Source organism: Rhincodon typus, chromosome 12 (assembly GCF_021869965.1).
Source record: "Rhincodon typus isolate 14 chromosome 12, sRhiTyp1.1, whole genome shotgun sequence".
NCBI classification, from domain to species: domain Eukaryota; kingdom Metazoa; phylum Chordata; class Chondrichthyes; order Orectolobiformes; family Rhincodontidae; genus Rhincodon; species Rhincodon typus.
The window spans coordinates 21,095,658-21,111,829 of NC_063343.1; the positions used below are offsets into that span (position 1 = coordinate 21,095,658).

A 16,172-nucleotide genomic window follows, 5' to 3' on the forward strand; every position below is an offset into this window, starting at 1 on the left:
CAGAAATTTCTGAAGAAGGGTCTAGGCCCGAAACATCAGCCTTCCTGCTCCTCTGATGCTGCTTGGCCTGCAGTGTTCATACAGCTCTACACCTTGATATCCTAGATAGGTTGGAACTGTTTTCACTGGAGCAAAGGAGGTTGAGAGGTGACCTGCCAGAAGTTTATAAAATAATGAGAGGTACAGATAGGGAAAAGACAACTATCATTAACTCTAAGATGGGGAATTTCAAGGCTAGGGGGCACATTTTTAAGGTGAGAGGAGAGAGATTTTAAAAAGACATAAGAAGAAAATGTTTTACACAGAGGGTGGTTCGCATGTGGAATGAACTTCCTGAGGAAGTGGTTGATGCAGGTACAATTACAATATTTAAAAGACATTGCAATGGATCCATGAATAGGAAAGGTTTGGAGGAATACGGACCAGGAGCAGGTAGGTGGGACTAGTTTAGTTTGGGATTATGTTCAGCATGGACTGGTTGGACTGAAGGGTTTGTTTCCATGCTGTTTGACTCTTTGACTATGACTCCATTATAATCCATCAAAAGTACTCCTTCATTTCTGCCATATAATAATTTAACATGGAGAATATCAGATATCCAGACACTATTTCAGCCTTACCTAGTGTCTGCACTGACTCTTCACTCTGCTGCACTTGTTGTGACATCATCCTACTGATACTCATCAAACTCTCCGTAATGCTGCTTGCAGTCTGTACCAAGCCTTCCTTCGTCATCTTTCTGAAACCCAAAATAACTTAGTCCATTTCAGCAGCAGTGATTTTTCTGCTGTCTTTCTTCATTATTTGTTTTCATTTCAATGAAAAATACAAAAGTATCCTCAACAGAAGTATCTTGGTTACACTTTCTAATGGAATATATAAATTTTCATAGAACAGAAAGCAACACTCACAAGATGCCTCTGCTTGTTTCAGAGAACATCCAAGAGGTACAAAATGTATCAAAAATCTTTACAAAAAAAATCACTGGCAATTTTTACTTTGATTTTATTCAAAATGTAAAAATAATTTTCCTTCAGCTATCACTTTTCAACACTTTAAATTTCAGGCTGTATGACAACTGGGGTTCTGCTTCAAGTATTTTCCAACATTCAGTGGTACTGGCTACTATCAATATGTAATGTCAGAAAGTATGTCTTTTCTTAAAAGTCAACAAATTGCCGATTTTAAAAAAAGACAAACATGTTAATACTTAAAAAGACTTAAAATCAGTAAAGAAGAAATTGCTGCTTAATTTCAGCTACTTATGAACATTAACGTGCAAAAGCAAAGTTGTGATATTATTGAATTACAATGGAAGGGGGAGAAAGAAAAATGAGTGCACAAAGTCACAGTTACTTTAAGTAAATTAAAACTAAACTTAAACTGAAACTTGTAAAACACAATGGGCCCTGCACTGTCAGAACCACAGTAGGACCATCTTTAAAACTGCATTATTTACAGTTTTAGATTCTGGATTCTTCTGCTTCTTCTCTAAAATACTTTAAAAACCAAAGTGGGAACCACACAATATTCAAAAGATGTATTCATCAATAGCCTGTGTTTATGATTCATGGAATGGGAGTTATATCACGGAACAGGGATGCCATGGGGATTACAGCAGTATGGTCACCCAAGCCATGTACTGCAGATGTGGTCTCCTGGAAAACTCCTCAAGCACTTTGAGGAAATAATTGAGATTCTGGGTGGTTAGCTGTGGTGTATCCAAACATCTTGTATCTGAACTCATAGAAACTCTATAGTGTGGAAGCTGGCCACTTGGCCCATCGAGTCCACACTGATCCACCAGAGACATTCCCACCCAGGCACTCCCCTCTACTCGATCCCTGTAACCCTGCATTTCCTATGGCCAATCCACCTAGCCTGCACAGCCCTGGATACTATGGGCAATTTAGCATGGCCAATCCACCTAACCTGCACATCTTTGGACAGTGGGAGGAAGCTGGAGCATCCACAGGAAACCCACGCAGACACAGGGAGAATGTGCAAACTCCACAGAGACAGTCACCCGAGGGCAGAATTGAACCTAGGTTCCTGGTGCTGTGAGGCAGCAGTGCTAACCACTGAGCCACCATGCCAGATAAAGATCGCATGATGCTGACTGATAATTCCTTACACAAACAAATGCAAAGAAATCTGAAGGTAAATCATGCAGAGTGTTGTAAGACAAAATAATAGCACGGATTTAAAAAAAAACACGCAACTTACCGTTGCCGAATTGAAGAATCACCACTATGCAGCAATTCATCTTTTTCATAATTGTCTATAGCAAGCTTGCAGGCTAGGTTTGCTTTTCGCCAAGCTGTTTGGTTGCTTTAAAGAAACACAGATCATCAGTATGTTGTGAGGCAATGCACCTTCTTCCCAAAGTAATATCTCTGGCTGATTTGAGATATGTCAAGCAAGATGGTCACCAGTTATAAACAGAGTGCATTATATACAAGGTGTGAGAATTAAATGCAGAAAGGGAAGAAGGTTCAGCTTTTTATTTCACTGCCCAACGTTTGAGAAAATTTGAGAGAGTAAGTATTTTAAATCTTTTGTCCAGCGTTTTAGTGCAAGTCAATGCGTAGGGGGAGAAAAAATCTTACAAGTAAAAGTGCAGATACAGGCATAAGAAATGGCAAAGCTGTCTACTGTCTGAGCTGCTGCATATGGAGCTTAGTGGACAGTGGTTCAGGGGCAGGGATCCAGTGTTAGGATCCTTGCTGGGATAAACAGAATAGGGAAGAGCAAACAAGACATCCTAAACAAAACAGAAATTGCTGTAAAAGCTCAGCAGGTCTGGCAGCATCTGTGAAGAGAAATCAGAATTAGCAGTTCAGGTCTGGTGACCCTTCCTCAGAACAGACCCGAAATGTTAACTCTGATTTCTCTTCACGAATGCTGCCAGATCTGCTGAGCTTTTTCAGCAATTTCTGTTTTTGTTTCTGATTTACAGCATCCGCAGTTCTTTTGGTTTTTAAACAAGACATCCTGTTTGGGCAGAATCAAGAGCTCAGAGGCAAATTAACAACTAGATCTAAAAGATTACAATTACTGGATTATAATAAGTCACGTACAAATTTGTACGTGGGTAATAATTAGGAAGGTGAACACATGGTTGAGAGAGAGATGTGGGAATGACGAATTTCATTTCATCAAACACTGGCAGCAACACTGGACAGAAAGGAACTCTATAAATGAAAGAGACTTCAATGAAAAAATTAAGTAGTGTAAACTAATCACAGCAGGCAAGAAATAAGAAATGTCCAACAGCAACACTGGAGCTAAAGGACAGACTAGGGTGTAGTAGAAAGAACAGATCTAACAAATTGCAATTTCTAAATTCAACTTGGATTGTAAATCATTAGTCATTACTGAGGAATGGCTCAGATGGTCAGCAGTGATAACTAAATATAACAGGTTGTAAAGTCTATTAAGGTTTTCCAGGAAGGATGAACTAGAGAAGCAGTTGGCATAAGATTAATTAGTGAACAGAGATTTGAATTTGGACATGATATTTTTGTTTGGTAGCATTTGAAAAAGCATTTCATCAGATTGGATTAAGATGTCGACAGTGCTGAAAGATATAGAAGTAGACTGCAAACACAGACTACTCATAAGATATTTGTATATGGAACAAACAGTAAAAGTGACAGCAGCTAATAGTGAGTCAAAACTATGTGAAATTTGAAGAGGGGCCTGACAAGGTTGTTCATTGCCAGTCCTCTTAAATGATTATGCAGAAGCCATGATCAAAGAGGGCTCTGAAGACACAATCTGGTGTTAAGACGGGGTGAGTTAGAAGATAATTATAACAACAATTATGGAAAGGTGGGGACCAACTCACTAGGTAGCTTTGAAATGTGGAATATGGAACAAGCTGCAAAGGATCTGCTGAAGAGCTGAGGCGAATGAATGAACAAAGAAAATTGTTGAACATAATTAGGAAAAGGCAGAGAAACTGGTAGGGCACGTTTTAGAAGGAAAAATTAGTAAGAGATGTAATGAAGGGTACACTTTAAGGAAAGAGAGGAGCAGGAATGAAGAGAATAGCAATGTTCGATGCCTTGAAAATTGAAGGAAATTATTGGCAAACTAAAAGATAGCATAAGACAGAGAACATGGAACATAGTGGTTAGCACTGCTGCCTCACAGTGCCAGGGATCCAAGTTCAAGTCCACCCTTGGGTGACTGTGTGGAGTTTGCACATTCTCCCCACGTCTGTGCTTCCTCTGGGTGCTCTGATTTCCTCCCACAGTCCAAAGGTGTGCGGACTAGGTGGATTGGCCACGTTAAATTGCCCATACTGTCCAGAGTTGTGCAGGCTAGGTGCATTAGCCATGGGAAATGGATGGGTCTGGGTCGGTCAGAGGGTCACTGTGGACTCAATGGGCTGATTGGCTTGCTTTCACACTGTAGGAATTCTATGTTTATGAACCAAAGGTCTACCTTTGGGCAGAATAGATATGTTGCTAATAATCTTCAGTAAAGACAGGAAAAAGTGTACGCCTTAGGAGTAAGCGAACATTATAATGGGTTAAATCGGGAAGAAAAAGGATTTAAGTGGTATTTATGTATAGGACCATGAGAACAGCTTTTAAATTTGAGATTTTCTTTTGTTAACTAATGGTGTTAAGGAATATGAGGACAAAGGAGGCCATATGCAGTTGGGTTACAAGTCAGCTACGACCTCATTGAATGGCAAATCAGGATCAAAAGTCTAAATTGTCTTCATCTTTTTCCTAAGTGTGCAAGTCTGCTTTTCCAAATAGATGATGATATGAAAAATGTTCTAGTAAAAAGTAATCAAAGTTGTTGATATCTGATGAACTTTTTTTCATTATTAATTGTTTACAGAATGTTGGCATCACTGGTTAGGATACCATTTATTGCCCATTAATTGCTATGTATTAATGCTCCTAACACAGTTGGTAACCCACTTAGGGTTACGTTCTTCCTAACTTTTTATGCATCAGCACTTTTTTCCTCTGCTCCAGTTCAGGCAGGTACTCTCTCTCTCTCTCATTCATCTTAGGTGAAGGTGATTTCTTTTGTCTCTTTCCCTTAATTCAGGATTCCATTCTTCTTTTGGTCACTTCAAGCTGCAGTTCTTTCTCTCCTCTCCCTTAATTCACACACAAAGTTTTCTTCCTGCTTGTCCCCAGTTTTACATTAGTACTTGCTCCAATTTTATTTCGATAAATTATACCAACAGCAAGGTTTGAGAGCTCCCCTCTCCTTGGCATCATCAACTGTTACTACTCCAAATAACCGAACATCATTACCCATAACAGGAAGGAATTCTTGCACACATTTAACATCGTTCAGTCACAACTGAGATGCATTTGGAGTACAAACTGTCAGAGCACAGACAGGTGAGTAGTCTGGTCTGGTCTGGTGTCTAGAAAACTGGAATCAGGCACTGATTAGAACAGAAAGGAGTGTAAGGCAGTAGTGCTGTACATCTTTGGGCTAGATGTCAAATCTCATGATCTAGATCTAACTCTCAAGCCATAATTTGGACATCCTTGATGTAGGCTTTTAAAACCCAGTGCAATCTTTACATATTAGTTACTAATGATTGACTGACTTTGTATGTTCCAAAATATACTAGATTTCATCCCCATTCTTGGTATACATGTTATTTTTGTGGATTTGTAACAGATACTAATGAACGGAATAATTTTATTTTGCTTAGTCTCAAATCTTTATTGTAATATAAAACGTTTTAATGGATTATTAAGATTTTGCAACACATATCTCGAGGAAGATGTATTTAGTTATTTAAATGATAGAAATAATTTGTTCATGAGCATGTCTGTTGGGCAGCCTTTCATTAAAAAAAAACTCATAACTGGTGCCACCAAGTATCACTAAGATTGATATTATACAACAGCCACAAATCAGAACTGTCAGTTACCTGTGTTTTAATTGGGTTAATTCAATTCTTTAAAGAAAATGAACTTACATTCCAAAGTCAGGTTTTGCTTGCTGCAAGCAAGAACATATTTTTTAAACTATTTTGCACAAAAACAGACACACCTAAAGCAATTTGGAACCTACATTTTGTCACAATCTCCAGAGACTGATGTCTTTTAAAAGTGGATCAAGCTTCTAGTTTCCAGCTAAAAGAATGATGTAACAAGATTTCAAGTTTTAAAACGTTTACTTTAACAAATGATTAAAAAGCATTATTGACTAAATACTATTTTATTTTTATAGGCAACTTATTTCTAGCAAAACATCCCACAGTTGCTCCCAGCTTTAAATGGATTCCCACATTCCCAGTTTTCCCAAGTAGGAATTTCAAGTGATTATCTCCAGCTTTCATAGATTATTTAAATCAACTACCAGCAATAAAGCCTGTTCTGATCATTCTTTTCCCTCGTTATGCCAGAATCTTTCAGAATTCTTCGAAAGTTGCAGGATGAACCTCTTTGATTAGAAACCATCACCCTCCTGCTGTAGTTTGCTAAGTCAGGCAGTTTTTCACTTCCCTGACCACGAGAAAAACTGTTGTCTGGGATTCATTCATCTGTAAGGAAGCTTTGTAACCTCATCTCAAAAATAGCTCCTGTTGCCCTGTTTCCCCATAGTAATGTGAAACATGTTAGTCTTGTATCCAAGTATAAATGCTAATTAGTTATCCTCAAGAGCCTAAATCTCTTTCATCTCAGAAGTAAATGGTCAATTCATAGTACAACTATTTACAACCAAGTGCCTCAACATTTTTCTGGGACTTTGGGAGGCTCGAACCCTACTCATTGTAAACACAGAGGCAGCTACTATTGCCTTCAATACCTTGCATTTTAACAACCAAAATAATCTCAGCTTTCCACTGATTTCTGACAATCAAACCACCCAGACTTATTATTTGGCAGACCTTAAAACAGGTCACATGACCCCCTTTATTGAAAGATTTATTGATTTATTGTCACATTACCGAAAACAGTGAAAAGCTTTGTTTACGAGCAGTACAGGCAGATCACAGCAAGCAAAGGATGTACAGCTCAAAAAGACTTACAGGCATACAGGTCACATTGCAGGTTACATTACTTGACACCAGAGTGCATTCAACAGTCTGATAACAATCGGAAAAAAAGCTGTTCCTGAACCTGCTCGTGCATGTGTTCAGGCTTCTGTATCTTCTGCCTGACAGAGAGGTTGTAGGAGGTCATTACCAGAATGCGATGGGTCTCCAATGATGTTGGCCACCTTTCCACAGCAACGAGCCATGTCCACGGATGGAAGGTTGGCTTCCATGATGGTCTGGGCTATGCATACCACCTTCTGTAGTTTCCTACCGTCCTGGACAGAAGCAGTTGCCATACCAGACCATTACACTCCCAGACAGTATGCTTTCAATGGTGCATCTTTAGAAGTTGGTGAGGGACCTTATGGACATGCCAAATTTTCTGAGCCACCTGAGGAAGAAGAGGTGCTGTCATGCCTTCCTGACTGTCACATTTATGTGGGAAGTCCAAACTGATCATCGGTTATCGCCTCTTCGAGGAACTTGATGCTCTTCACTCTCTCAACCACAGTTCTGTTGATGTGGTTGGGGGCTTGTTCTCCTCCTTTCTCTCTGAAGTTGATGATCAGTTCTTTAGTTTTGCCGACATTGAGAGACAGATTGTTTTTATTGCACCATGTCACCAAGCCCTCTATCTCCCTTCTGTATTTTGACTCGTCATTGTTAGATATCCTTCCCACTACGGTGGTGTCGTCAGCTAACTTGTAGATGGTGTTCGTTCAGAATGTGGCAACACAGTCGTGGGTGTACAGGAAGTACAATGGGGGCTGAGGACATACCCTTGGGGGCGGGCGGGCGGGGCCTTCAGTGTTGAGTGTTATTGTGGAGGAGGTGCAGTTACCTATCCTCACTAATTGCGGCCTATGGGTCAGAAGGCTGAGGATCCAATTGCGGAGGGCAGACCTGAGACCAAGGTCATGCAGTTTTAAGATCAGTTCAGAAGGGGTAATAGTGTTGAAGACGGAGCTGTAGTCAATGAGCAGGAGTCTGACGTAGGTGTCTTTGTTGTCCAGTTATTCCACGGATACGGCATTCTGTATGTATCTGTTGTGTCCGTAGGCAAACCGTAGAGAATCAAGGCAGTTTGGGAGACTGGAGTTGATGTGGGCCATGACCAGCCTCTCAAAGCACTTCATGATTATTGAAGTCAGAGCTATTAGGCAGTAGTCATTAAGGCACATTGCATATGTTTTATTGGGTACAGGGATAATGGTGGTGTTCTTGAAGCAGGTGGAGCCTTCAACTTGTAGGAGGAAGAGGTTGAAGATGTCGGTGAATACCTCTGTCAGTTGGTCCGCACAGGATCTGAGTGCTCAGCCGGGGACACAGTCCGGGCCCGTCACTTTTCTTGGGTTGACTCCCAGGAAGACTGATCTGACTTCTGAAGTGGTGCCAGAGGGAATAAATGTGTCTGGAGCTGTTGAGGCAGGTGTCGCCACGCTGGTGGTAGTCTGCTCAAACCGAGCATAGAAAGCATTGAACGTATCAGGGAGGGATGGGTCTTTGTCCGCCATCTTACACTGTTTCATTTTGTATCCCGTGATGTCATTTAGGCTTTACCATAGACAGCGGGAGTCTGTTTGGTAGGTTTGGGCCTCTAACTTTGTCCGGTACTGCCTCCTGGCTTCTCTGATGGCTTTGCGGAGATCGTAAATGGAGTTTCTGTATTGATCCGGGTCACCCAAACTGAATGCTGCACGTCTGGTCTTCAGTAGGGAATGGATTTCCTGGTTAATCCAAGGTTTACGGTTGGGAAACACTCAGATTGACTTCTTTGGTGCACAGTCCTCCAATAATTTGCTAAGTCCACTGAGTGCATGCAGTCTTGGAGATGGTCTTCTGCTGCCTCAGACCAGCACTGTACTTCTTTTCTTGAGGGATTCTCTCATTTCAGCTTCTGCTTGTAAGCTGGGCAGATCATTTACTCTTAACTTAAAATATATAATCCCAAAACATCATAATTTTATAAAGCTCAGATTGTAACAATGTTTCTCCCAAACAGCAACATTTTTAAAAGGAATTTTATTGAGGGACTTTCTGAAATCTGGGAATGGCAGGTATTAATAATAAAAGAAGAATTCCTTTATTAAAAGTGCCGTACTAAATAAAAATCCATCGTTAATGCTTTATATTAACTATATGATCACAGATAGGTCATGGTCTATCATAGGATACCTCACACAGTGGAGTGGGACTGAGGGAGTATTGAGTGCAGATGAGAGGTATTGGCTACTTAAGAATTTTCCCGAACATGTATCACTGGTTTCTCCTTTCTTTGTGCTACTTGCTTAAAAATTATACTCCAGCCATAACTTGGGTGTACTTGTATCTAAAAAAAAGGTAGGCCAGTGTAGAGTTATGTAATACAACACACAAAAGAACTGCATTATGGCAGGCAGAACAACAACAGCAATTCAGGAACACACATCTAGCTTTATGCTTCACATCTGTTTCAGGCTTGTCAAAGTGCCCACCTTTATTTGCTGATCTTTAGAAGCAATTTATGTCAAAATCTAGGTAGCCTAATGTCAAAATAGGATTCATTTTGGAAGCAATCAAGCATTCTTTCATCATTATAAAGGGAGTGCTACTTCATAAAAAAGTTATTTAGTATGGAACATTTTGTGAATTGCATTGTAATTGATTTTTTTTTATTTATGTTTAAAAGCATGTGCATGAACTTGTCAGGGATCAATTATACTAAATTATACCTGCTTCTGGACTTGTTTGCTTTATAGTTTCTATACAATAGTTTCAAATGTTACTTGACATGGATTGTCATTGGGATTGAAAAGGTTTTTGTGGATTTAAATTGTTGTAAATTTTGAAACTAAAATTATTCCAAGGTTTTCAGACTTCCCAAAAATATCATTTACCTTAACATTTGCTTGCGATGATTCTCTACTTCAGCCAGCAGAGTTTGTTTATCAGATTCTTTGTCTTGTTCCTTTGCCATCTGTTCTAAGTCCTTCAAAAGTTTGAAGAAATTATGTTAGCATTCTTATACGAGAGACCCCACTTAAAAGCACAACGAGTCATCAGAAGCCAGAACATCCAACTCTATATTGCTAAAATGCAATAATTTCCTCTATAACTCTTTCCTCTACTATCCATTTTACTGAAACTAAATGGGGAAGTCCAATACCAAACCCAATGCCTTGATAAGAGATTAACTGAACCTCTGTCATAATTTGTTAGCATTTTTGTATGGTCATATTTTATTCAGAGAGATACTGAAAGCACTTCTTTTTAAAAGATGATGCAGTCTCAACACAGCAAGCAATCTACTTTCCCGTCACTATCTCAGAGACTCAGAGCCTTTTCTGTCTCTTTGAAATGTCCTTCAAGGAATTGCTTGACGATATTTATAATATTAAACAATAAAGATTTATAAAGTCATTTTTTTCATTGTCTCTTCGTAGATATTTTTCTCAGTGAAGATACTCCATTGAACTCCACTCCAAGCACTTTGTGAAAACAGAGATTTTAGGAGAATTCCAGAAGCCTGTTCCTCCTATTTTTGAGATTTGTCCCTAATCAACAAGGCTTAAAAAGTAATGGTCTTTGAACCACTAGGCAATGAAGAATCAATGTAAAATGAGTATCGTAAGGTTTCCTTCATTTAGCAAAAGGGGTTCAGAGAATCTTCACTCAAGAAAGAAAATAGGATGGACAGAGTCTACATCAGAATAGCCTGCATGTGATAAATGGAAGGAATAAGCTTCATGACTCTCAAATCTTTTGTTAGTCTTTCCATTAATTATCAAAACCTACTAGGCTACCATCAAGGATGAGGAATTATCTCCATACAAAAATGGTGCTTGTATAATTGCATTACAATAGCAATGTTAGACAGACTGAAAGAAAATGAGATATTCTCGCAAAAAGAATGCAGGAAATAAGCAGCGTCCTCTTAAACAAGAAGTTTTCTTAGCAGTTTAAGATCAGATCAAACATATCCACACGACAACTGCACCGCTACTGCACCAGCCTCATTTTCCTGTATTGATTGTAAAATAAAAGTTTGTGCTTCAAACCAAATGGTGCCTTACCTAGTACTAACTTTTTTCATCCTCAGAGAGATTGAAGTTTCAATCCATTTCAAAGGCAATGTTACTGGCACACTCCTGGGTCCTCTTACTGCACAAATACATACAGAAAAGTGGGTGCCAATTTCCATAAAAGGGAGGCACACAGGACACTGAAGAAAGCAAATGACACTGCTGAACCCAAAGAGATATTTATAGAGTACTCAAACATTATCTCTTTCCACTTTCAAAAATGTCATCAATGTCTCTGCCTTCAATTCTGCGCCTCAAACTCAACTATTCATGCTCATGCTCTTTATGGACTTTTGGGTAAGTATCCAAGGTGGTTACCATGCTAAAGGTACATTCCAAACTCAAATTGCTGCTGATCTTACAGACATCAGGAATAGAATCAGGTTTAAGTTACATGTTCCTGACAGTTGAACTGTCTGCCAATACTTCCTAAAGAAGCTCATTTAGGGATGGCCACATGGATGAGGTCCTAGGAAGTTGCAGACAATACTTTCAAAGAGACTGAAAGCTATTCGCAGGTAGAAATCTAAGGAAACAAGTAGAAATCGGAGGAAAAAAATTAGAAAAAGAATGGACCACCAAGCCAAGAATGTTGTAGTTATCATTTATAGCTGTTAGGATTGATGCAGGAATAGACTATTGGTGATATATATCAGAAAGGCTAATTGTCATCTACATTTGGAGCTATAAAGATTCCAAACTGGCAGAGGTACAGGATCTTACCTAAAAGTTCAATACGAATACACCTCTGCTTTGAACTAAAAGTAGCCAACAAATGTTTAGCAATGGTGGTGAGCACAGTGGTTCAGTTTGATTATCTGCCCGTTTTGAAAGGTGATATATTCATATTTCTTAAATAAAAACAGAGATTGCTGGCAAAACTCAGCAGGTTTGTCAGTTCCTGTAGCAAGAAAGGAGAGTTACTATTAAGTCCAGTGACTCTTCAGATTCTGACAAAAACTCACCAGATTCAAAATGTTAACTCTGATTTTACCCCACAGATGCTGCCTGACCTGGTGAGTTTTGCCAGCAATTTCTGTTTTTGTTTCAGATCTCCAGCATTTGCAGTTCTTTGTTTTATATTATTAACATCCTTTGTTGAACATTTTTTTTTAGTGAACCTATGTATTCGAAAGCCATTCAAGTCCTCACTCACCTGTATTCGAAGTCGGAGTTGCTGAAACATTACTTTCACTTTAGCATTTAATTCTGTCAGTATGCTCAAGGGTCCAGTACTGTCTCTGATATCCTGAAGGGAAATGAACAGGCATTCACTGTTCAGATCTTCTAACTGTTTTACTAGTTTTAACATTGCACAGATGTATGAGGGATTCTTTACCACTGATGGATCAAAATCAAGTCATAGTTGTTCTACAATCTAAAGAGAAGTAATTATGTTGAAAGTATATGGAAAATAAATCAAAACTAATATAAAATACTGGAAATTCAAAGCAGTTTGGTCAGCATCTGTTCAGAAGGATGGTTGACTCTTCAGATGTGATAACAGAAACCTATAATTTAACAAATGCAATATATGATTAATCTGCTTTATCATTCAAAATTACTAAAGCTTTTAGAGTCAAGTTACAATTTAACAAGGGAATGAAGAACTTTCAACTATCTGTAGTCAATTTAGCAATAAAGCTTGAATTATGCTAATACTAAAAATAACTTTAGTCAAATTAATTGGGAAGGAAAATCTGAATGCCAAGAAACATTAGTTGGTTTAAAGCCAACACAAAAATATAAGATGATTCACTACTGCTTTTTAAAATTATTTTGACTTCGATTTAAGTGCGGCACATTAACTTATGTAAACAAATGGGCAGGACAGAGTTTGCATGCTGTCATGAGTATACCACTGGGAGTTTCAAGCGGCATTGTACAGCCATTTTTCACCATTGCTTTTATCATTTAGGACACAACAGCATAAGAACATGTGTGGGATATTCGTAACCACAAACGTGTTCAGTTAGATTACAGCTAATATCTCAACTTCAACTCCTTACCTACCGCTGATTCTTACTGTTTACCTAACGGGGAAAAAAAAAGTATACCCAAGTCTTGAGATTTTCATTTGACAGAGCAGCATTTAGGGTAAGGAACTACACATTTACACTACCTTCTTAATGAAAAACGATTCCTGACTTCACGCTTGCATGGTCTAACTCTAATTTTAAAAACCATTGCCTTTATGTTTTACGATTCCCCACCACCGTAATTAGCTTCTAATCTATCAAATTATTTCACTAGTTTACACATCCCAACCCACCAGTCTTCAAACCTCATGGGATCATGTCTTGTTTATGAAATCTATCTTTATAACTTAACCCTTTAAGCTCTGCTATAATTCAGGTGAATTTGCAACATAGCACATTTTTCTGGGTAAGCATATCCTTACTGAGGTATAATACAGGAACCAAATACTGGCTGCAGTACCTCAGTTGGGATTTGTCCAATACTCCATACATTGAAACATCAGTTCATCATTTTTGTACTCCAGTGCCCCTTGACATTGAGGTGCACATTCCATTAACTGATTTGTATACATGCACACCAAAACCTTTTGTTTCTCCACAGAGAATGGCAACAGAAAGGATTAATATGTAAATTCCAGAATTTCTTTCAAGTCATTGCCCCGAGAGAACTAAAGGTTTTATCACTTCCCTCAGTATACCAGAGGTGACATCTCAGGGCAGACAATGCATTTTAGGTGTGAAGCCTTGTTTAGAATCTGACTGTGTATCAACTTGGAGTCTGACTCCTTCCTAACTAATTAAAGACTTAACAGCCATCTTAGGTTTGATCAATGCATTCGCATCAGTTCCATGATCTTTGATCCGTCACTTATAAATGTTGATTTCCATCAGTAGCAAGAAAGTCCTCAAGTCAGTCAGAGGGATGACAGGTGTAGATCTGTATTTCTATCTGCATCTATAATCAAACTTGCATTTTTTTCTCCAGAAATTGCATAGTTTAAGTAACCTGCTTCTATCCAACACAGAAATGAGCTTCTCAGTTTCACCAGTAAAATGCAAGTGCTGTTCATTTTTGATGAAACTGAGAAAATGCACATTGCATTCAGAAATTCCTACATATCTTGTTAAAGAAAAACCTCCTAATAAATCTAAAAAGTGAACACTTTAAAAACATAAAATCGCCACTTGTGAAGATCAGCTGCTGCATGAACTGACACATACAGATAATCACTTGCAAATTTTAAATATAACTTAGGGCATTTCCATTACTTATGGATGGAGCAGGTTATTCTTTATTATTCCTTCATCTCGAACAGCCTGAAGCACCACTAATGGCAGCATCTATTTTTTCTCCAATCATAGCAGGATTTTCACCTTGAGCAGTTTACGCAAGAGCCCAATAAGTGCTGATCACACACTGCATTATGTTAAATTTTGGTTTAATCAAATGATTAAACAATGTTGACATGGGCCTATAAAACCAAGGCAACATGGAAGTTCTGGGAACAAATCATGATTTAAAATCATCTGTACAAAAATGCAGAACATAAAGATGCCATGACAAAGTAAATGTTACTCTGACTCTGACTCTGATTTACATAATTTCATTATCATCACCAAAAACCAGTTATTCTACCTAGAGTGATTCAGAAGCTGGAATCCAAAATTACCCTCAATTTAAGTGGATGAAATGTGCATTTGTCTACACAATCAAGAGAGTGTGGTGCAGTGGTCAGCTGGTGGAATTTAATACAAGTGATAAAATTGAAAGCTGACCTCAGCGTTGCAGTGAAATTATCAACTGTTGTAAAAGCTCATCTGGTTCACCATACCTGGCCTAGTCTGTATGTGACTCCGGCCTCAGCGATACGAACGCGTCTTAAATGCCCTCTGAAACGGCCCTATCAGCTACCCAGTTCAAAAGCAATTAAGGATGAGTAACAAATGCTGGTTTTGACTGTGACACCGACATCTCATGAAAAAAAAACCAAAAGCACATACTTATTGTTCACAATTACCAAACCTTTAATGAGGTAGCTGCAAAAAAACACAGATCTACACAGTTTACAGGTTGAATCCATACTCTGGGTCCCACGGATGAACACGCTCTGTCGGTACATGCACACAGTTCTGTTCCTGTGCCACTTCAGTACAGATCATTCTAAATTAACTGTTATTCTTCGGTACTAAGATAACGCGTGAATCATTGGCAGCTTTACCTGGACCAGCGCTTTTATTTCCAGATCATATTTGATGATTTCTTGCGCGCAGATTCTGACAAGAACATCCGGAGCCACCGCCATCTTTCCCCAGCGGCTACGGAGGCCCAGAGCCGCTTGGACGAAACGCGCTTTTCCCAAAACAGATCAGCAGCCAAAAGGCAACATCTCACTGCAGCTGCAATGACTGAAATGTTTTGAGAATATAAAACGGTGTTTTTTTTTAATGGGGTGCACTCATCCTGGTACTTAGCAAGTAAAGGTTAGCATCTCCTCAATATGCAATAGACTTGGGGCTTACAGACGAAGGCCCATAGACCTTTGGAAGACCAGTCAAAATATCTTAGTGAGTTTTCATGGAAGTGTTTTAAGAGTAAGATCTGGCTGGATTGTGTGTGGGTAATGTCAGTCAGAGACCAGGATAAATACAGCTTAATAAATAAATCTGATTTTACTCCATCTGGCAGACACCCAAGATTGCCTCCTACTGTTCAAAATTATTTGTTTTGGATAAAATCCCTATGATGAATGAACTTGCAAGTGTTAAAAAAAAGTCTATTGTGTCTTGGAATGGTGCACTGTTGTTAAAAGTTCTAGAAAATTGTCAAACTAGCATCAGAATGTCCTTTGGACATTGTTTTACCACACCAAGTGAATCAAATTTGGACTTTTGTTACTATGAGATTTTCACATATGACCATTCCTGGTACCTTATGGTATTTGCCACCTCCACCAGTGTGTGATACTGGATAAGGACGCCTTGAGGTAGTGGTTTGGCCAACTCTCCTCTGTCTTTGTTTGTCTTGGATATATCTGGTGATTAGTGGTCAAGGATACACCACTGTGGAGTATCAATAGAAGAAGCACTGTTCTTGGA

At 38.9% G+C, this 16,172-nt stretch overlaps 1 protein-coding gene across 3 annotated transcripts in view; it reads right to left on the minus strand.

The window, feature by feature from the left end:
- Positions 1-15,429, minus strand: part of LOC109928381 (vesicle transport protein SEC20) — a 19,445-nt gene extending 4,016 nt beyond the window's left edge. The window contains exons 1-5 of one of the 3 annotated variants that reach the window (XM_020528360.2): positions 15,296-15,429; positions 12,254-12,346; positions 9,913-10,004; positions 2,227-2,331; positions 621-739 (exon numbers count right to left, since the gene is read on the minus strand). In XM_020528360.2, coding sequence (XP_020383949.1) covers positions 621-739; positions 2,227-2,331; positions 9,913-10,004; positions 12,254-12,346; positions 15,296-15,379 — 493 coding nt within the window. In that variant the 5' untranslated portion in view covers positions 15,380-15,429. The remainder of the gene's footprint in view (positions 1-620; positions 740-2,226; positions 2,332-9,912; positions 10,005-12,253; positions 12,347-15,295) is intronic. The other 2 variants (XM_048603695.1, XM_048603694.1) reach the window with 2 other exon arrangements.
- Positions 15,430-16,172: the final 743 nt, after the last annotated feature.